Below are 22,638 nucleotides of genomic sequence, written 5' to 3'. Positions count from 1 at the left end.
TGTCACTCAAGCCCTAATACTGATTCCATTCACAAGAAAATAACAAAGTGATGGGGCTTGATTCCCGTTTTCCTGCAGTGCTTCTGAGTTCCTAAGCACTGGCATCACTACCATTTGTGGGCAAATTTCCTTTCCAGCCCCAGCCAGAAGCTGAAATCTCTCCCACCTGTTTGATGGGTCATGCACACTGGTAGAAGAGAAAAGTACACTGCAGGGTTTTTCTGATAAAAGTTGCTGATCAAGAAAACACTATATTAATTCCTTTAAGGAAATTTTATGGCTGGATATACCAAAAGCTACATTTCTTTTTAAAAACCCAACAAGGCTTCAAGACCTTCCACATTCAACAAATATATTGAGAATCTGCTGTGCACAAGGCTTTGCTGTATTCCCTGACTTCGGGTGATAAAAAATAAGACACTGTATCATTAAGGAAACTGCAGTCTACAACAGGAATAAGAAACACACATAAGGACTATTACCTTGTTAACTTTCATAACACCATAGACCAACTACTTAGCTTACTTAACCAAGACTAAGAGCTTTCTCATCAAGGCTACTGCAAGATCTCACTGCAATGTGCCCACAAAGTTCTGCACCCAAAGCTTTAGCTCTCATATGATAACTCTGCCCAGTCTCAAGATATGTTTTAAGGTCATCCAGCCCAAGCCTGAAAATCTGAATTCCTCCTGCCGAGACATGGTTAAGACTTAAGGTGGTATCCCTCCCTGACTGCAGGAAGCATAACAAGCTTAGCTCTGTTCCATCAACAGGTGGCTCGGCTTGTCTTTTCAGGATACAGCAGTCGACACCCCTTTCTTCTGGCAAGAGGAACCCCTATTATCTGGTATTAACTCGTTTCCTGTGGTTGAGTTGGAGCTTCCCTTCCAACCCCCCAGCCACGGTAGTTTCCCCAGGGATGGACACATGACCTGAGCTGGTCCAATCAACGTCTTAATAAAGAGTTTGGTATTTGGGATGGGGTGTTCCAACTATCTAATGCCAAAATATAGGACCAGCTAAAGAAAGATGAGGGGTAAAAAGGGTCGGACTCCCTATCTGTGTCCTTATGTGAGAAACAAGGGAACCGATTACACTATTCTGTCTTGGGATTCAAACCCTTCAAGCCAGTTCTTTGGGAGAAATGACAGAAACACACCAGGATCTTGGAATTTGTTAGCTACCTCTTAATGGCTTCAGTAAAGTATTTTAAGAAGGGCATAAGCTGCTGGCCATGTTAGCACACTTGAAGGTGTAAGGAAAACAGCCAACAGTTCTGGTAGCAGTAACAGGTCATATTCATGGCGGGCTACCTGCCAGGTACCATTCTGAGCACTTCACATGGATCTCCCCATTCAATTTTCACAGTAGTTCCATAGAGTGGATACTGTTGTCACCCCTACTTTATAGTTAAAAAAACAACCCTGAGGCCCAGGGAGATATAGTAACCTGACCGAGGCTACACAGCTAGGAAGTGGCAGCACGGAGCAGCAGACTCAGCTAGTCTTGCTCTGGAACCCAGGCTTTTAGCCCTTCTGCCTGCAGCCAGGTAACTGCAAAGGGTCAGATGATGTGTGCCTTGCAGAAATGCAAGAGCCAGAGTCTGTGTTTCAATCAGAGGTGCATGAACAAACAGGAAAATAGAGCAGGACCAGGCCTTTGGAAGAAGCAAGGAAATAGAGTGGGAATTCATGCCCCAAACCCCTCCCAAACCCCTCTGGCCACAAAGAGGCAGTCATTTCTCCTAAGGCAGCATATTCCTTGGGATGTACACTAGCAAGGGCAGACCCCTATTGTTTCAGGTTTTCCCAAAGCTGAAGAAGAAATTGGAGCCATTAAGCTGAGGGTAAAGAGTATGGGCAGGAATACAGATTATCACAAAGATGGGCTTCAAGTTTTAAAAACCAAGCTCTACTAGATCTGGGCCTTTAGCCCAGAGTTGCCAGAGATCAGATCTGCCAACATCTAACCGGGTTTTTAAGAGGTTTGATCTCCAAGGAAATGCTTATGGCCTGTGAAGAGTGGATCCCCCAGCCTCTACAGAAATTCTCAGGTCCCCTCCACACCCACCCCACCCCCGCCAAACCAAGAAGGGCTACCACGCGGGCAGAGTCACTTAGGCAGAGCCAGGGAACAACCTGCTGCAAAGCAAAACCAAGGGTTCCTGGGATGGCTGACCAGAAACCCACTCTGCCTGTGGGGCAAGGGGCCCTCGCTGGCCCTTACCTGCGGGAAAAAAAGTATACAATGTGGACCAGTGACTGCAGTGTGCCCTTTTCCCTTATCCCTTTTCCTGAATGGTGATTTGTGACCTGCAGTGCCTCAGTTTCCCCAACTGTAATGTGGGGGAATAATACAATAATAATACAAATATTATTTACCACATGGGTTTGTTGTGAGGATTAAATATGTGAAATTTTAAAAGTGCTTGGAGTTCCTCGCATAGAGTAGATGTTCCATCAGTGTTGGGTATGGCTGTTTTGGAGTGTCTTGAGTGTGTAGAAAATGACTGAATTATTCGTTATATACTGTCCGAACTGAGTGGTCACCTGTGGACGCAGAAGGGATGGGCATCCCCTGACAGCTCTGGACTTGGGGTGCAATAAGCTGCAATGTTACCTTTGGATGCACTGGCTGGATCTGATTTTTGACTGTTTCCCTTGGTGGATACGTCTTAGTGTTGTTTTAAGTTGGGTCATTTTTAAAATTGTAGGTATGAGAAGGGCATGTATGTGCAGGTATGTTCCTACATGAGGGGCAACCAAAGGATGGAAGGGAATGGACATCTGTGGGACATCATCTAGCAACTGAACCCCCTTTTGTGATGTTGCTGCCCCAGCCCCCTCTCAGCCTCAAAAGCAAGGAGTTGTGTGGTTCTGTTTTCCTGGAGTGAGCGGTACTTAAAAGGAAACAGTGGTTGGTGCCTGGGTGGCTCAGTAGACTAAGTTTCTGCCTCTTGACTTCAGCTTGGGTCATGATCTCACAGCTTGTGAGTTCAAGTCCTGCATCGGGCTCTGCGCTGACAGTGCGGAGCCTGCTTGGGATTCTCTCTCTCCCTCTTTCTCTGCACCTCCCCAACTTGTGTGCTCTGTTTCTCTCTCTCAAAATAAATAAATACACTTTGAAGAAAAAAAAGGAAACCGTGGGAAACATCAGAAAACAGGGTGGGACAGGTGGGCTGTAACTGAACTATGGGACTGACACTTCAGAATTCTAAGGATTCAGAGTTCCTCCTCCCAGATCTCTCTTCTCCAAACACTGAAGACAAAGACTCTTGTAGCCTCTGCTGCCCCATTTGGCTCATCTTCCCATAGGACAACCACCTCTCTAGCTGGTTCCTGTTAGTCCGGCTTTCCCTGCGAGTCAGGAACTCTCCACCTGAGGGACCTCAGGCTTCACCTGTTTCCTCTTGGCTCTGGCACAGACAGCCCTGACCACACAGCGGGTACACAGTACCTCACGGACAACAATGTGGGCCATTAAGATTTAGAACTATTTTATTTGAAGACATTTTCTTCTATAGTTCTAGTTCTAAACACAAAATGAATGCTATCTGAGTGAGTGCATCGTAGGCATTGTTGTATTTAAATAAATCATATCATAATGTCTACATTTTAAGCCACATTTGTAAGACACAATACAACCTTTATAACAAAGTGTCAGTCATAACAAAACATAATTATTCATTCTACAGATTATCAATTTTCCTAAAATGACCACTAAATATGAAAACATTGTAGAGACTAGATCTAAAGAACCCCTATTAAGAATTTTTTTAGAAAAATGACACAATGCAAATTACATTTTCCTTTTCTTGACTAGTAATAAACTATGACATCCATTTGAGAAAGCCCCAGCCAACCCCACCAAAGTCATTTCAGTGCCCTTTTGCTCTGCAAAATTGACCATCTTTTACATTTAGTGTCTCCTGTAGGAATGGATAAAACTGGTTATGTCAAGTACAGAAGTCAGCATATGCCAACTGGTATGCATTTTAGATTGTGTTCCTAAATTAACACAATATGAAAAACAAATATTCTTAAGTGAATGAAACACAAGGAGAGAAAGCCTTTGATAGTTATCACACAGGCAAAGACAACTGACTTACAGTTAGGACTAGCATCTTAATGACCATTTAGTAATACTTTTTATGGAGGCGTTTTAAAGGCATAGGTATAAACTCACACGTGAACAGCTTGCCTCTCTCCCCATACTTACTTCCCTGGCTTTGCTCCTCCTTCTCATGGGATCAAGCTGTTGAGCCCTTAGCCAGGCAGGCTGTGGTGTCTAGTAGTTACCTTTATAGCAGATCACATACAATTTTTTTTTGAAAAATGAAGTACAGAGAAGACAATGAAATGTAGGGAGGAAAAAAACATACCATTAAAACAAAAACATAGCTTGTGATCTTCAATTTTAGAGAAGAGCTGGTTCATTATAACTGTTAGAAGATCATGAAGCAGTGGGCAGACTGGGTCAGGACTGAAGAGGCAGCCAGGCCAAAGAGCCCCAGTGTGCCCACTGGCAAAAGTGGGCATCTTTGAGGGCACTAGTCACAATGATTACAGCAAACATTTTCACAAGAAGCTTTTCAAGGCCAGGGACGGTGGCTCATTTATGTCTGTATCCCTAATTCTTAGCATTACCTTGCACACAACAGACTTTCTGTAAATATTTCTGGGAGCCAGGGAACTGAGTTGAATCAGCTCACTGCTCTCAAAGCCATTTTGGGTGGTATCTACTCACCTAATTCATTCATTCCTGTAAGGCGGGGATGACAGACTTCATTCACCTCACTCTGATGGATGGGCAACAGGTGCCTGGAAGCACTGATGACATGGATTATGAGACCAATTCCTGGCACAGAGGAAAGGAGTGCTACTCATTCATAATGCTGCCATCAGAGAATGGTGGCCCAGATGTCATATATTTCCCATCCCTGGCCTAGGAGAAAGGCATCCAACAACTCACCCATATTCCCTTTCTGTTGCTATGCTGTCTCACGAGTGCTCTGCATTAAGCCACTGCTCATTAAATGCTGGTTGACCAAGAAGGCCAAGGCCTTTCCACTTGATTTACCTGTGTGGCAAACAGGTAGGGTCATGACTTTACCTGGAAATCTAAAAACATCGCATCCAAAATTCTCATTAAGTAATTCTTTACTGAAAGAGAACAAGCATTTACTTTTAATTCCCTTTGTAGAGAAAAAGCTTTCTCCACTTTGTACAACTTTAATTGATATCTATTGGAATCACTTGGGATTTTGGTTCAAAAGACCACGGCCGAGTTAAATTCTCTTTGGTTTCCATGCTTAATCTTATTTGTTTCTTACTAGAATTCATAACCTTCTCAGTACTTCATTGTCATGACTTAACCAACACTGTTGAAATAATAAACTCATACATTTTCATCAGAAAAATTTTAAAGGATGCTAAGGGGAGAGGCCACTGAAACCAAGGGTGTGGAGAAGAAAGCCGGAAAGAATGACAGAAAGAACCAACCTCCCTCTACCAATCCACACTTAGGACTCACTCTGCCGCCCCGACCATTCTTAGTAAAACTGGTTGCTTCCAGAGGGATGGATACCACAGGGGTCCTCCCGGCAACTCCCTTCTCCACAGTGGGAGTCTGGCATCCCCCAGAAGCATTTCAGAAAGGAAGGATAAAGCATTCAGAGAAAGGAAGGAAATACAGGGATATTAACAAAGAGCACTATATTGTACACCTGAAACTAATATAACACTGTATGTTAACTACACTGGAACTGAAATAAAAAACTTAATAAAAAAGCAATGTCCTGGGGTGACAGGGAATTTTCAAAGCATCATTACCCTCATCACAGGTACAGTCTTCAATACAACATTGGCATCAACAAGAGAACAGAGCTAAACTAAAATTATCCTCAAAATGCCAACATAGCTGCTGTGCACAGCAGGAAGATGTCCCAAATGCACAAATGTGTTCCTACTGCACATTCTGCCTTGCGCAAGTACCCTCAGCAGCCCAGAGTAACAAAACTTTGTTAGAAGTCTGTGTATCTTAGAGCTATAATATGCCAGTGCACATGCACACACACACATACAGACAATATGCACACATCAAACTTGGTTTATAAAAAGAGCTTTGTGGATCAGAGTATGCCTTCACTTGGTCCAAGAATCTAATTGTTGACATTAAGAAAACAGACCCAAAGAATGTAATCAGGAAGGGAACTGGTTGGCAGCAACAATATTACATTTTATAAGACGTGGTTATTTACAAGCTAAGGTCTAACTTGTTCAGAACTAATTCAACTGGCTAGGATCGTCTGAATATACAAGGTTAAGCTTTAAAAAATTTAAGATCTGTCACAACAAAAGTTAACACTATCTAAAATAAATTAGATTTTTAAATATATGCAATGAAATTATAGATCACTGGAAATTCAATTCTATAATGAATATAAATTAATAAAAATCTATTATTAAAGTACCATCCCCAAGATTTGAGTTTTTTTTTAAAGGCTAAGTATTTGCGAATAAATGGATATGGCTTAGAAACCCTTAAATAGTATTAAGTAGAGTACTGATATGATTATTTGGTGACAAGATCAAAGATCTGTCTCCATGTCCACAATAAAGGCTTGCCTCATTTTACTTAATAGAAGTATTCCTGAAAAGTTGTGCAAATAAAATTTTTACAACCAGACCTTTATTTTAACTATACTAGGAGGCCACGGTTGTAAAGAAACCCTGTAGTGACTCTTGATAAACTGAAGAACTCTGCTGAAGAAATCGAGTCCCCTGCACTATATCCTCACAGTGAATGCATACCGGAGGTGCTGGGAGTCTGGTGAATGCATGAATTTGCCATGATCATTTCTGCTTTTCTGTGGGACTTTCTTAAAAGTGAGGCATGCTGTACGGGAATGTCAGAACAGAAAGACGGAATTCCAGTTCACAGTTTCACTGATTCCATTACAAAAGACCAGAGAAATTCAGAAAGGGTTTTTCCACCAAAATCAAATTTCTAGAAGTATAAATGTTTAAAGGGATGCTGACCTATGATTGGCAGAGGCTTTTATTCATGGCAACTGACTTACTGAAAATGATTGCTTGAGCTGCGTTCCACCTGATTTAACAACCTAGGCAAGTAGAGCATGTCACCTACTTTCAGAAATACCACCAGAGGCCACTCCACTTCTGTAAGAGCTGCTTCCCCTCTCCAGCACAAACGTTTCACAGCTATCCTCACCTTACCTCATAAAAGCAAAGCATGAATTAAAAGGCTAACATTAAATTAGAAAGATGCCTCACCTAAATATGATAAAGGCATCTGTTTTATCTTTAAAAAAAAGAACTAAGTCCAATACATTCATTACAAGCAACTCTTAAAGGCAAATTTTTTTCTTATTTGGTGTTCCCTTCCCTTCTAAGACTCGATTTCAAAAATATATATATTTATCTCCATCCTTTTAAACAATATATCTTCTCTTTTAAACAACGCAGAATGCTTAGCACTGCAACTTATCTGCCCACATAAATTCCCAATCTGCCACATACATGAAATAAGAGGTTATATCTGCCTATCTATTCAGTACATATAATTGCAAAAAGTTTGGAAAAATAGCTGAGAGTGTTTTTATGCAAGTTTGGGAGGACTGGATGCTTGCAAGGACTCACTGTAGGGTTCCATCATTGTAAGTTTCCTAGAAAGTAGTGTGCAAATAAAATATCTAAACCTAGAACCCTATTTTAAACCACTGGCAGTATACGTTGAGAATGAATGGGGGAGAAAACGGGTGAAGGATAGTGTTAATATAAATGTTTGTCAAGTAAATGAATAACAACAACAAAAACTTCTCACTTAAGGTATTAATGATGTTTCAAGTGACCTAAACAACACAGATTTTAAAATGATCTTTACCATTCAATGTCAATTATTGACTTTGGCCCTTCACTAAAGCAGATACAATGAATCTTCTTTTTGATGAGCAGTTTCAGTCACTGGCCCAAGGGTATCATATTTGGATGAAAATACTATCATGGATTCGTTCCCATCATTTAACAATCAATAATTAAAAAAATAATAAAGTTGGTCTCTTTTCTCCATAAGTTTTCAAGTAATTAGTTCAAGTAAGCTTATTTACAGCTACTGTACATGTGACCAACTTTAACCCACGTTTTCCCTTTAGAAATCATTCTCCCTTGAAATGGAACACTATGGGTTGTTTTCTTTCCTTTCTTTCTTTTTCTTTTTTTCTTTTTTTTTTGTCTTGAACTAGGTTTCTTTCAAATTCTAAGTCAGTTCAGTCATGTTTCTGTTTTATTGGGCAGATAAAGAGAGGAAACCAGCAAATTATGTCCAAAGGCTGGGAAACGCCTGAATGCTTCCCAACTATCTGAAAAGATGTTGTACTTCAGGAAAACTCGATGCTCCAGGCTGGTTGACAGGGTAACGTCTCTGCTCATGATATAGATGCCATCATTGTGAAGGGCGCAAGTCAAGTTAAGACCCGATTTGGACGTGTTCTCCTTGAGGTAGAGCCACTGCCGCGTGATAGTGTTGTAGGACTGCACGGTGAGCATGTCCTCGCTCTGGCTGCTCCTCCGGTTGGGCCCCAGTTCGTGCAGACAGCCCCCCACGATGTAGATGGTCTCCTCAACAGACACCATCTGCTGCTTGCGAATGTGGACGTCACACGTTTCAAAGAGTGTCCAGATGTCGGCAGAGGGGCAGTACTGCAAAATGTTCATGTTGCGGTCTGAAACGAAGAGAGAAGCCTCAAGATGACACAGCCACAGTAACGTCACTGCCTGCCTCGGCAGTAATAAACATCTACCCCCGCCGGAATAATTTGGCAGCACAGAGGCAAAACTATTTCAGAGAAGCAGAGGTCGGACAACGGTTTCCGAAGTGGCTGGCAGGAGATCAGTTTAGAATCATCTCCCTCACCTCTCATCAGGCATGTCCCCCTCCCTGGGAGGCTCTCTAAATCAACAGGGCCAGGACACAGATTTAGAACCTGGCACCCTTAAACATTTTAGAACCACCAGTCCAATGTAAACAGAATCAGGGCGTTGGAATTCTCAACTATCTACAGAATTACTGACTTCTACATCCAGATGACAGGCTGAGCCCCAAGGATCTACTCTTGACAACCGACTCTAATACACAAGACAAGTGAGCCAAGCAAGATCCTCAGGGGCTGTCGAAATGAAATAGCACATAATTGCCAAGTCAGGCGGAAGTCTCACCTGTGGCCGTCAGCCATGGAATCACCTGGCAATTCTATTTCCTGACTGCAACAGCAGAGATACTACCAAAGGCCCTTCCCTCTCCCTGTGCCCACTTCACAAGAGATGACTAGCTGTTGTGTGTATAAAATCAGAAAGCAGATGAAAGACTGCCCTAACATTATCTTGAATTCATGGCTGCTTTAAGGAAAAATATTACCTACTCTCTTTTTGAAAAATGCTTGTGAAATTTAAAGTATCTAGTTTCGTTCTTCTTTTTTGTAATTGTTCTTTTTTACCCACTTCTCCTCTAGGAAAGAATAAATGGAACATTTTAGCCTCAGCAGAAAAAAAAATGCTCTGAGTTATCAGAAAGAATGAACTTTCTGTTTGTTGTTGTTTAAACAAACAACAAAATCCATCCATGGAAGAGACAACTTCGCTTGGGCACGGACGTGTAACTACAGGGTAGGACACTTCCTCCTAAGACAGAAGGACCCACTCACAGTTGGCAATGATGACAGAGCTCCATCACAGCCTCTGGTACCAAATGGGGGAGGGGGGCTCATAAGAGGGCACAGAAAGAACTAAAAGGAGACCAAATCCTGTGTGTGCACATGTCTCCATGCCAGCAGAAATTTCAGAATTGTTACAGCTTTAGGGAACTTTCCTTCTGTTTTCCACCCATACTAATACCTCCCTGTATTTCTTTTTGTTATAGCTGTTGTGATAAAACTCATTCTAGGAGATAGTCGAAGGGAGTTTGGTTAACAGTCTATCAAAAAGTGCTCCTTACCAGTGAACCTGGCTTCTCACCACGCAAACAAAGGACTTATTCTAGTGAGGTTTCCATGCATTTCTCAGTCCCAGGTCTGAAGGTCTTCCCAGGTCTTCTGTAAATGTTTTCTCTCCTCACCCAACAAGAGCTCAGACCATATGAGGTGGTCTGAGTTGGTGGAATAATCTTTATGCTTTTATATTTAGAGGGGATTCTGAACGTTAACAAATCACCCTTCTTCCCTTGAGTGGTTACTATTGCTCTCTATTGAATTTCTTTTCATTTCCTCAATGACTGACACAGAATTAATCTAATCATGAACTACTACAAGGGGCATCTGGGTGGCTCAGTCGGTTGGGTATATAACTTTGGCTCAGGTCATGATCTCGCGATTTGAGAGTTTGAGCCCCGCATTGGTCTCTGTGCTGACAGCTTGGAGTCTGGAGCCTGCTTTAGATTCTGTCTGTCTGTCTGTCTCTCTCTCTCTCTGCCCCTCCCCCACTCATGCTGTCTCTCTCTCTCAAAAATAAACATTAAACAATTTTTTTAAAAAATCATGAACTATTACTTACTAAATTTTAAAAGTCTACCTAAGTCAGCAGACCAAGAATGCAACTTTGAGCCCTGCATTTTGTTTTATGACAATTATGATTTCTTATTTTAAATACAGGCAACCATTAGGGAGGCTTGGGAAGATCCCAAGCAGAAGAGGAAAGGTGTTTCAGAGTCCAAGGAACTGTCCTGCCCTCTCATCTCAGAAAACCCATTTTCAACCCTTACACAAACATCCATCCATCCACATCACCCAACCATCCCATCACAGGTATTTGGCTTGGGGAATCCAGGACAGGAACCACTGTGTGTGGCCCAAATGAAGAAGGTACATTAGTAGTGGCTTGAAAAACTAGAAAACACACAAGTAAGGGTTTTCCAGGTCAAATCTAAAGAACATTTGCTCAGCCAGGGTCATGGAAAAACTAGGAAATCTACCAGCAGAGTACTCTTTGGATTATAGGGCTGCCTGTCAATGCATCCCAGCTCTTGCTCAGAAGAGAAGCCAAGGGACATGTGTACATTATATCAGCCCACAGGGTGTATTCTGTGTCACAAAATCTACGGAGAATCAGAATTCTTAGAAATGTCCATAAGTAAATAACTGTATTTACTTTCCCAGGAGAAAAGGCACACAGACACACAGAGAGGTACATATGCACACACAGGAATTCTCTGGGGGCTTTTGACCACTATACCCTGAACACCAGTGTTGAAGATAAAGGAAATGACTGCTAGATCTCGCTCTTTTTTCTTTTTTCAATTATTTATAACAAAAAAGCTGGCAATTATCTTATCTTCAGTGGAAAGTCACTAGAGAGGGACATTGGGAATAGCTCCACAGTGACGAAAATTTGAGGGTGTTTAAAAAAAAACCAAGAAACAAAAAAAACAACTCACTGCTTCCCATGCACTCCTCTTGGGTCACTGCCTCTCCTTAAATGTATAAACAGCACCTATTGTGAGTTCAACAGTGACCCCCAAAAAGATATGTCTACCTCCTAACCCCCAGAATCTCTGAATATAACCTTACTTGGGAAAAGGAGCTTTGCAGATGTCATTAAGTTAAAGATCTCAAGATGAGATCATCCTGGATTATCCAGGTGGGCCCTAAAGTCCAATGAGCAGTGTGTCTTTCTTTACAAGAGACAGAAGAGGAAAAGACATGGATACACTCAGAAAAGAAGGTATGTGAAGATAGAGGCAGAGGTTGGAGTGATGCAGTCACCAGCAAAGGAACATGTGGAGTCACCAAACCTAGAAGAGGCAAGGAAGGATTCTCCCCTAGTGCCTTCAGAGGGGACATGACCGCCCACACCTTGATTTCAGGCTTCAGGCTTCTAGAAATGTGAGAGAATACATTTCGATTGGCTTAGGCCACTAAGTTGTAGTTGTTCGTTAAGTCAGCCACAGGAGACTAAAACACCGCTCACCATCCCCCCCACCAAATCAACTGTTTAGAGATACTCTAAGATGTGTTGTTACTCAGAATCTTTTGTGCACGTGCACACACACTCTAAACCATATGCTCATAAAACATTTTACATTTAACTTCTCCCTCTAACATAAATCCCTAAAACAAAACACATTTGGCTGTGGTAAAAATAATTTTTGGCACCTACACTACATTAGCATGTGGATTTCTGTCCTTTACAAAGTTACACATCACCATCATTTCTCCACGCTTACTGTCAGCGAAGGCTGGAGAGCTCTGTCCTCTCATATTGTATCATAAAAGAAAGACGGGTTATTTCACTATGTTGGATAAAATGGTAACTCTACTATTTCAATGTAGCTAAAAGTCCTAAGAGTCCAGTTATACCTTCTCTATAAGTTCTGGGTGTTTTAAAGGTAGACCAAATGAAGAAATAAATTTCTTTGGCCAAGAGGTAACATTGACACAAGTGGGAGAGAGGGATAAAAGGAAAAGACACACCTCTTCCTGGTGGCCCTGCCACTGCCTTGTCTGCCTTACCACAACCATGCTCTTTTCTATCTCTATCATGTGAGAAGCTTCCTACCAAGAACAATAGTATAAAACCTACTGGAGAAACTTATTTCCAAATTCTTAACTATCAAATACCCAGCAAAAAAAAAAGTGAAAAACACACATGTACAGTTTAATAAAGAGCACAACCACCTCTCACCTCTGGATCAGGAAAGAATTCTCTTACATTCGTGTCTCTTAAAACCCTCTTATGATATGTAAACAACAGCCTAGGGCTGAGTTTCTGGAAACTATCTGACATATTTGTGCTCAAAAAGGGAGAAAGTGGAAACAAAGATCCTCAAGGATGTTCTGGCTCTAAATTCTGTGTTAGAAGTATTCGGGAGAAGGATGGGAGTAACCCAGACAAGTCTCAGGACTACTGGTCACAAGGCTGGGTTTTCAGAGCAGAAAGAAAATACATATTCTCTTCATAGCTCCTTCTACCCCCATTCAATTCTTGTGCTCACACAAAGGCATCAAAGGTCCCTCCTGCCCAAACCACCCCTGTAATACACAACACTCTTCCTGCCAGATATGTAAATATGCAGCATTTAACATATAAAATCTCAATATGTACGCCAGAGTGTTTTCCTCTGGCACCCTCCTACCCTTCCCCACGCTGCAGAAGCTCACACAGAAAAGGACCACTTACTTAGCCCCTTCACTTACCTCTGGTAGTATATCCTCCAATGACATAAATTTTTCCCTTACACTCACATGCAGAGAACTCAGCCAGAGGATTTGGTAAGGGTGCCACAAAATTCCACGCATCCTGCTCAGGATTGTAACACTCAACATTAGAAACGGCCTGCCCACCAATGGCATAGAGTTTTGAATTGACGGCCACAAGTTTGAAGTTAGACCTGAAAGATAGATACAAAGGCCCAGAGAGTCAGTTCTTATTGATCATTAAGAGGTAAGACACTGGCATGAACTGCTAAAGCAGAGTGTCGAATATGCTCGATATCTGAAGAAAATTAGCTCTCCAAGTTGGGTGCCTGGGGACAGAGGAATGACCAAATGACATCTCAAATTTCACTCCTACCCCCAAAATTCACAAGAATGATGCATTTTCCAAACTTCTGCAATTGGAGATAAGCAATTCAATATAGCAGACTCTCGCTTAGCCTTATGCCAAGAAGCAAAGATATTCTGTATACAGTAAACTTAATACTTCTTTTAGCAGCGGGAGCAAGTACTGATGGAGAGATGCATAACCACCTCACTCCCTTGTCTCTTGACTCAGAATGTTTCCCATTCTTCCTACCTAGGGGTACAATCTACCTTAGGTACATGCTAGCCCCTCCTACACAGCCAGACATATGCTAAGGGTGCCCACTAAAGGGTGGACACCTCTACCACAAGTGTACCCAGACAGATCACTTGCCCCCCCCCCCCATATGAGGGCATCCTATATATTGCTTCACAACAAATAACGTAGGGGTACATAAGCACTGAATTAATTAAACGAGTTTTGATCCAGCACTCTTAAGAGTATTTACACATGTTAACAAATACGTAAATCAATAAATGTTCACCTACTGTAATAGAAAACACTTTAAAAAGAGAATACCCTGGTGTTAAGCCCCATATCAGTAATACAATTCAGCACTGCTCATCGGTTTCAGATGCTAGATAAAAGTCTCATGTCTTTTGTGTTGAAAAAACTAATTTGTTTCAATTTGGCACACAGAGATTAATGGACTCCTTGAAGGCCAGACAGGATAAACACTTGGGTCAGTCTACGTGACATATGCACCAGTCTCAAGTTTAGCAGAGCACAATGCAACCAAACGACCTAAAGCACAAATCCGCAGACCCTGGCCCAAATACCCCACTTCCTCATCTCCAGTATGGGGATAATACCCATCACAGGATGGGTATTACACAAACAGGGTATTACACATTACACAGGGTATTACAGTAAACAGTTTATCATCAAGTACTACACAGATATAAGATGTTATCATTATAATCTCTCAGTTTTCTAGTGTTTGAAATAAAGAAAGTAGACCAGGTAAATTTAGAGGTCACATCTATTGCCAACACAACAATATCTTCAAAAGTAACAATGTCCTAATAAAGAACCAGGGTAGAGGCCACAAATAGTGAAAAACACATGTAAGAGGGTAGATGAAGAAGAAACAGTGAACAAGAAGTCCATGCCCAACCCCTGAACAGGTGTTTAATAAACACTGATGCACTATGACATAGAACATGCTAGAACAGGCCACCTACACTATGGTGTTTTCAAAGGTGCCTATAATATGTACATGTAAGTGAGTTTGGGTTTTGTTTTGTTTTTCAAATCAGAGAGTGAACAGAGGACCCTTCAACAAGAACCTCATATTGCCCATTAAATCCAGCCAGCCATTCAGGATTTCATGCCAATAGACTTTGCTGGGGTGGCAGTTACTGGGGGGTCTCTGGTTCATGTTGCTTACTTTTCCTGCTGCCAATGGTCCTTAAAATCTGACCATTATGCCCTCTCTATGTGTGCAAATTTGGGGAACCAAAGGAAATAAAGCTTATAAATAAGCACTAAATTTTACCAGCCCAAAATTTGTTTTTGCTCACCAAAGGTACACAGATAGTAAATTTTGTAAGATCAAAACCGTTTTTAATATTCATCCAGCATAATCATTTGTCCTAAGCAAACATGTAAGGGTTGAATGAATAGGCGGTTAAAAGTAAACAGTTTCATCTCTCCAGACCCCAACATGCTCAAATACACTTGAAGAGAAGAAACTTTCCAAGACTGAGTTTAAGATGAAATTGCCACCCCAAAACAGGCCACTTAATGAAGAGACACTGCCGAGCATTATGAGCCCAGGCTTATACAGGGATATCTCAGGTCCATTACTCAACAGCTATGTGACCTTGGACAAGTCACTGAATCTCAGGTCATCTGAACCTCACTTTCCCCATCTGTGAAGTGGAGAAAAGCACATCATCACACACAGTAACAGTTGGAAAGGGGAACACTTGCAGAAAGGCAGAAGAGGAAATGCTTTTCTGCATGTCACAGTCTGTTTCTTAACTCCAAAAAGGTCTGCTTCTCATTTGTTAACTGCAACAGTCACTCCCCATCATGTACTGTGGAATTATGTACAAAGTGCTTTCTCATCCATAAATTCTCACCATGTAGCACTTCATTTGCAAGTTTCTGAACATAACTCTTCCACTCTTCACCTCCTGAATGGTAAAAGTATGAATCCAAGCTATCAATTTAAAAAAATATATATGTTATCGCTACAGTATTTTCTTAATATTGATCCCTGACATACTACATGCAGGGGGTAAAAAGAAGAATTTTTAAACCAAATAACGATGTGTTGTAGCTATGTACTTGACTGACTTACAGTGAATAGAAATAAAAGTGAAAAAAATTTAGATGCTGATTTAATTTCTACTTGACTTCAAGGAAATAAAGAGCTCATTAAATCCTTAAGAACGAAGTGACATGAAACACCCTGAACACGGGTGCACAGATTAACAGTAGCTATATACAACTGTAGGGAGGCAGGTGACACAGACGTCTGGGTGGCTTAGAGTCCTGGCCATGAAACTGTGCGAGCTAATTCAACTCACTGAGCCTCAGTTTCCCCTTTGGGGAAATGGAGCCAATAATAAGAGATGCTGTGAGCATGAAACAGGAAGTGACATCTAAAACCGACTATAACATGCAGCCCAGAGTAAGAGCTCAAGAAATGTAAACCATTGTCATGGTTTGCTACATAGAAAAGTTTGTTGCCATTAGAGTGAACATTAGAGTAAAACGGCAAGAACCTTTCTCCCATCCTTTCTCAACCACTCAGAAGACGACTGTACAGTCTGCAGAGCACTTGGGTCCTTGTGTGTCCTCTTCCCCCTTCTGCTGCTTCCCTACAGATTAACCTCCTCTGGGGACCAGGAAGGGGAGAGAGCAAAAGTTAGGAACAGAAGTGGTCGTGGTTGCTACCTACTACCCTGTCTGAGAAACTCCAGCACACCAAGCAACTTTAAATATTGGCCAAAATCGGGGGGGGGGGGGGGGGGGGGGGCAGGGAGAAATGAATAGACACATAGTTTTCTTTCCTTCACACTATTCTGGGGCTCCACTGCTATGTTAACCATAGAGCACAAAATCTCTCCAGGTTTCCATGACTCTAGAAATGCCCCCCAAATACTAAACTATGGCTCAGAGAAAAACGGGACAGCCAAAGCTGACAACTGTAATTCCACCTCTGCCAAGAGACTTCACTCTCTCCCAGCCTTTCTGTACTCACATGCAGAACTCCAATTTCAGAATAAAAGTGCAGGCAATTGAAGAGACTAGACACAATGTTAGAAATAGACAAATTAATGAACTGATGACTGCAACAGTGGCCAGTTCCTGCAAGTTATCACCAACTAAAGTGAGGAGGGAAGGTGAGAAATTTGGGGGCACACAAGCTTTTACATTAGAAGTTACGTCCTGACAACTCCTGAGATCAAATCCATGTTTGGACCACTGGGCAGTGTTGCATACCTGGACTTCAAACCATCCTCTCAAAGACTGCTATGTACTCCTATTGCCATTTTCAAGTGTGTGGGCACAACATTAACATCCCTCCTGTCCTCCCTTCCATCCCTTCCTTCCTTCCTTCTTCCATCCCTTCCTTCCTTCCTCCCTTCCTTTTTTGGTGGGGGTGGGGGAGGAGGTGGTCCACTACTGGTCATATAGCACCATTTTCTCCAGAGTGCAAAGGGCTTACATAATCTCTCAGTGCTAGGGTTCCTGCCTGTCCTTTACCATTTAAGATTCTGAGACTACCACACTGTTCAGTCCCTGGGGAAAGTGGGCTGTTCAGCATTTGACCCCTTTGTCAAAGTAAAACTGTACAGATACACCACAAAGGCAGTGAATCAAGGTAGATGTGAAGTGCTGTGTGACAGAGGCCAACATATTTTACTCAAGGTTCTAGGTTTCCACCGGTGTTTCCAGAAACTGTGTTAGACACATCACACAGCAACAATTCCATTCTAGATTTCGTTTTTACTTGTCTCGTCCTCTAAACTCCGTTAGAAACTCCTTGAGAACAGGAGCCATGTCATCTTTGCTGCTCATCCAACAGTGACTAGAAAAATGAAGACATAAAGCTAATGAACTTTTGAAAAACAGCACAGTACCATAAAGTATCTGTGCTCCACTTCTTGGATAAAAATAATTTTTAAAAAGAAAAATTTTAAATCTGCATTAAAATGGTCACTGCCAGTCCATAAGCCAAATTGTAGATACTCTAAATGGCTATATCTATCCAATGGATATTTACATTTGGTTACTCATTACACACCTTAGCAATTTACTTAACTTTCTATGCCTCAGTTTCTGACTCTGTGAAATGGGAACCTGCCTAATACAGCCTTTGTGAAAAATAAGTGAGATAATATGTGCAAAGCAGTAAGAACATTACCTAGTACAGAGTAAATGTTCAATTAAATGTTACTTATTACTATTTTTCAGCTATGCTAAATAACTATAATGACTGCTACAAGATAAAAATACTATATAATGTTACATTTAAAAAAATCAGGGGCGCCTGGGTGGCACAGTTGGTTAAGCGTCTGACTTCAGCCAGGTCACGATCTCGTGGTCCGGGAGTTCGAGCCCTGCGTCAGGCTCTGGGCTGATGGCTCAGAGCCTGGAGCCTGTTTCCGATTCTGTGTCTCCCTCTCTCTCTCTGCCCCTCCCCCATTCATGCTCTGTCTCTCTCTGTCCCAAAAATAAATAAACGTTGAAAAAAAAAATCATACATTCACTTTTATTTTAATAATATAACATATTCCATAGTTCAAAACAACTGTGCATTTTAAGCATCTATTATATATTGGACACCATGTTAGCAGTAGGACTATACATAAACATTGAACTGGCCCTGATTGGAAGGGAGAGAAACAAGCATGACCAGAAAATTTCATAAGGTGGAGAGTATTCTAGAGAAGCATACTTTGAATATTTAGACCAACTGAGAGTTCAGGAAGGGTTTTCCACTTGAGTTTATGTCAGGTCTGAGCCAAAGTATGAGAGAGATAAAGAAGGTTACAAATTCCAATATGGCATCCAATAAAAAAATTCGGCGGGAAAAAAATATCGGTGTAGAAAAAAACCAGAAACTAGAAAATACCGGAGAATAACTGTAATAGAAAAAATATACAGACGATACAAAGCTAATAAAAGAAACCTTTCCTGAAGGACCAAAAGACCTAAATAAATGCATGGAAAAATGAACAATTTTTCTAGCTGCAGAGTATTTTGAAACTATGAATCCTCCTCCAACTTGATAAACACAAGGTAATCCCAAACAAAATTCTAACAGGACTTGACAAACTGATTCTAAAGTTTATCCGAAGGAGGGGCACCTGGGTGGCTCAGTCGGTTGAGCATCTGACTTCAGCTCAGGTCACGAACTCACGTTCATGGGTTTAAACCCCACGTCAGGCTCTGTGCTGACAGCTAAGAGCCGGAGCCTGCTTTAGATTCTGCGTCTCCCTCTCTCTCTGCCCCTCCCCTGCTAACGCTCTGTCTCTCAAAAAATAAAATAAAACGTTAAAAAAAATTAAAGCTTATCTGAAGAAGAAAATGTACAAAGAATAGTTAAGAGAATTAAAATAAAACAAAACAGAACAAATGGGTCTCAGTTCCATGAGACAATAAAATAGTTTACCAAGCTACAATAATTTAAAAGTGTGAAGAGGCACCTGGGTGGCTCACTCAGTTAAGCATCTGACTTCTGCTCAGGTGACGATCTCATAGTTCATGAGTTCAAGCCCCACATCAGGCTCTGTGCTGGCAGCTCAGAGCCTGGAGCCTGTTTCAGATTCTGTGTCTCCCTCTCTCTCTATCCCTCCTCTCTGCCTCTCTCTCACTCTCTCAAAAATAAATAAACATTATTTTTTTTAAGTGTGTATTGGGGCACCAGGGTGACTCAGTCAGTTGACGGTCGGACTTGATTTCAGCTCAGGTCACGATCTCAAGGTTCTGGGAGTGAGCCCTGGGTTGGGCTCCGCACTGAGTGTAGAGCCTGCTTAAGATTCTTTCTTTCTCTCTCTTTCTCTGCCCCTCTCTCTTGCTTGCACACACACATACTCTCTCTCTAAAAATAAAATAAACAAACAAACATGTGCTATTTAAAAGGGAATGGCCAATCAGTCAATATGGAAACAGGAAATTAGCATCTGGTAACTGGCTGTGTAAATCAGTCAGTTTGAGGGACATTTAAAAAACATGTTATAACTTTACATTATACCTTATTATATGAAATTAAGACCCAAACACATTCAGATATAAATGTAAAAAGACAAAACTATAAAAGATATATTACAAGACAATGAGTATTTGCATATTCTTAGCTTGTAGAAGGCTTTCCAATGCAAGATTAAAGGCTAATAGGATATATTTAACAAATTTGGCTACAAAAAAATTTAAAATGTCTTCATGTAAGAATACACTATGGGGGCGCATGGATGGCTCAGCCTGTTAAGCAGTCAACTCTTGATTCCGGCTCAAGCCATGATCTTATGGTTCATGGGTTCAAGCCCCACATCGAGCTCTGTGCTGACAGTGCCCAGCCTGCTTGGGATTCTTCCTTTCTTCCTCTCTCTCTCTGTCCCTCCCCCACTCGCTCTCTCTCTTAAAATAAACAAACTTTATATACATATAAACAAAAATAAATATATATAAATATAAAATAAACAAACTTTATATATATGTGTGTGTGTGTGTGTATATATATATATATATGTGAAATAAACCTGAAGTCCAAAACTAGAGGCTCACAAGGCCAGTGTTGGTCTGGCCTGCAAGGTTTTTGTTATTGTTGATGTTCGTTTTTTCAAAGAAGTGGCCAACACTTGAAAATCGGGGTGTCTGCCCATCTGGCAATACCGTTCCTCACTTCTAGGTGGCAGCAACGAGCTGTGGCTGAGAGGCGGAGTCCTCTTGTGGTGGGGTGGTAACTCTCTGGTCCCTTGTAATCCCAACCCACCCCTCTAGTCACTGACTTCACCTGCCCCGTCACTTGGAAGATTTCATTTTGGGGGCCTTACAATAAATTAAAGACAGGGGAAAACATGTGCTTCATTATCTAAGAGACAAGAGATTAATTCTACATACATAAACAGAACTTCTGAAATGAATATGAAAAAGATAAACCAATTTTCTTTTCAATTGGCAAAAACCGTTTAAAAAATATATACACAAGGCCAATAAATATATGAAAGGAAAAATCTCTCTTCCAAGCAGAAACATTCACACCAGTGTTTTTGCCCATTGGATTGGAATAAAAAATGATGATAATGTCTTGTCTTGGCAAGAGAATAGGAACTGGCAAGCTCAAACACTGTTTCAAGGAGAGGAAATATGAATTTTCTGATGGGCACTTTGGCAGGAGCTACCAAAATTGAAAACATACGTGCACTTTGGCCCACCTATCCAGGAATTTCAGGAATTTGCCATATAGGACTGACTGATATATGCCAGCTAAGACAGGCACACATATGCCAAAATGCTCAATATAGCGTTGTTTATAATGGCAAATAGAAGCAACTTAAATGGGGCACCTGGTTGGCTCAGTTGGTAGAACATGTGGACTCTTAATCTCAGGGTCGTGAGTTCAAGCCCCAAGTTGGGCATGCAGCTCACTTTGAAAATAAACAAATAAATAAATAGAATAATCTTTTTTAAAAGGAAGCAACTTAAATGCTCATGAAATAAGGGAAGGGCTGATTACATTATGGTACATCTATGGGCTGGAATATTATACAGCCAGTAACAAGAGTGAGATGGCTCTACATTTGTTGATATAGAAAAAAACTCTCAAAATGGAAATATTAGTGGCCATAATAATCAGCACAGCCTAATCAACTGTAGAGTAACAGTATGTACAAGATGCATACACACCCCTCCAGGTACATGCATATGCATACACATTTTTCCCTGTTAACAATCATCAATGTTCTTAATGTGTGTGTGTGTGTGTGTGTGTATGTGTATATGTGTATATATATATAAATGTAACATAAATATATTTATAAATGCATAATATATAAAGGTATGTCAATGGATACCATTTTTTACTCTGGTTTTTCATGTCATTTGCAATTTTTCTAAGCACATATTCGTGCATTGCTTGAATACCTTTTTTTCCCCTCAGAGGACGGATATTCCTATAAAGAAAAAGACTACCAAGGACTTGTAAAGAAAGAATTCTGTGAGGTGTTGTGTTACAGTTACAGCTGGAGCTGGGTGGGGGCAGTGAGGATGCTGATCACCTCAGTTGATACAACTGGAGACAGTGTGTATAGTGGTGATGGCCAGTCCGCTGGGCCTTCCACCCCCTAATCTGAGCAATATCCACAACACTGAATGTTTCTTTGTTGCTTTAATTATAATCTGCTTCAAAATAACCCATCTGACATCAAATTTTAAATATGGTATAAATAATGCACTAAAAAGGGGTTGGAAGAAAACATGCCAACCTGTAAGAGGTTATTGCCTCTGTGAAGGAGGGAATAGGAATAACGGTCTTTCTGTTTCTTGATTCTTTTCCATTTTTCCACTTTTCTAGAATAACTATATATTATTTTTATCATCAGAAAAAAAGAACACTTTCCAAGATGAATTTTATGTTATTGTAGAAATAAAGTCACTGATCCTCCTGGCCTGGTGTACCCTTAAGGTCAGTATGTGTAACGGTTACAACTTTCTTTGCCAGGTGGTGAGTCCCCCAATTCCTGGTTCCACACTTTAGGGTAGGGCCCATGTAGGGGTTGAGATGGGTACAAGTGGACCAGAGGAGAGGGTCCTTTTGTGGGTCACACTGATTCTTCTCCCAACTTGTGAATGGCTGTGGCTGTCTTGGATCCGACCACCTTTCCTTCCTACCACCTCTGCTCCATCCGCCCTGCTCTTTTCTTTTCCTGTTCGTTTCCTAGCTCCATTCCCTCCTCTTGCTCCTCTCCCTTCCTCCTTTTCCTATCTCCAAGTCACCCAAGTGCATGCTGGGATTTGCAGGATGGGAAGGGAGAAGGCCAGGTGGACGGAAATGTTCTAATTCTGCAGGTGACCATTGCCAGGCTCAAGT

General features: G+C 41.3%; 1 protein-coding gene and 1 long non-coding RNA gene across 3 annotated transcripts in view; one reads left to right on the top strand and one right to left on the bottom strand.

Annotated features, from left to right (window-relative positions):
* Positions 1-3,474: 3,474 nt before the first annotated feature.
* The window catches only part of KLHL42 (kelch like family member 42), a 36,308-nt gene continuing 17,144 nt past the window's right edge, over positions 3,475-22,638 (bottom strand). For both annotated transcript variants that reach the window (XM_015065251.3, XM_053226079.1), the window contains 2 exons: positions 13,205-13,398; positions 3,475-8,743 (listed from right to left, as the gene is read on the bottom strand). In XM_015065251.3, coding sequence (XP_014920737.2) covers positions 8,292-8,743; positions 13,205-13,398 — 646 coding nt within the window. In that variant the 3' untranslated portion in view covers positions 3,475-8,291. The remainder of the gene's footprint in view (positions 8,744-13,204; positions 13,399-22,638) is intronic.
* LOC106968804 (uncharacterized) lies at positions 8,739-14,751 on the top strand. Its single transcript, XR_008300190.1, has 5 exons — positions 8,739-9,162; positions 9,530-9,758; positions 10,664-10,816; positions 11,694-11,893; positions 14,229-14,751. It is a non-coding gene; the product is annotated as an uncharacterized LOC106968804 (long non-coding RNA).

This window comes from Acinonyx jubatus, chromosome B4 (genome assembly GCF_027475565.1).
Source record: "Acinonyx jubatus isolate Ajub_Pintada_27869175 chromosome B4, VMU_Ajub_asm_v1.0, whole genome shotgun sequence".
Lineage (NCBI taxonomy): Eukaryota > Metazoa > Chordata > Mammalia > Carnivora > Felidae > Acinonyx > Acinonyx jubatus.
Note: the sequence above shows the minus strand (reverse complement) of the source record. Positions and strands in the feature narration are given on the sequence as shown.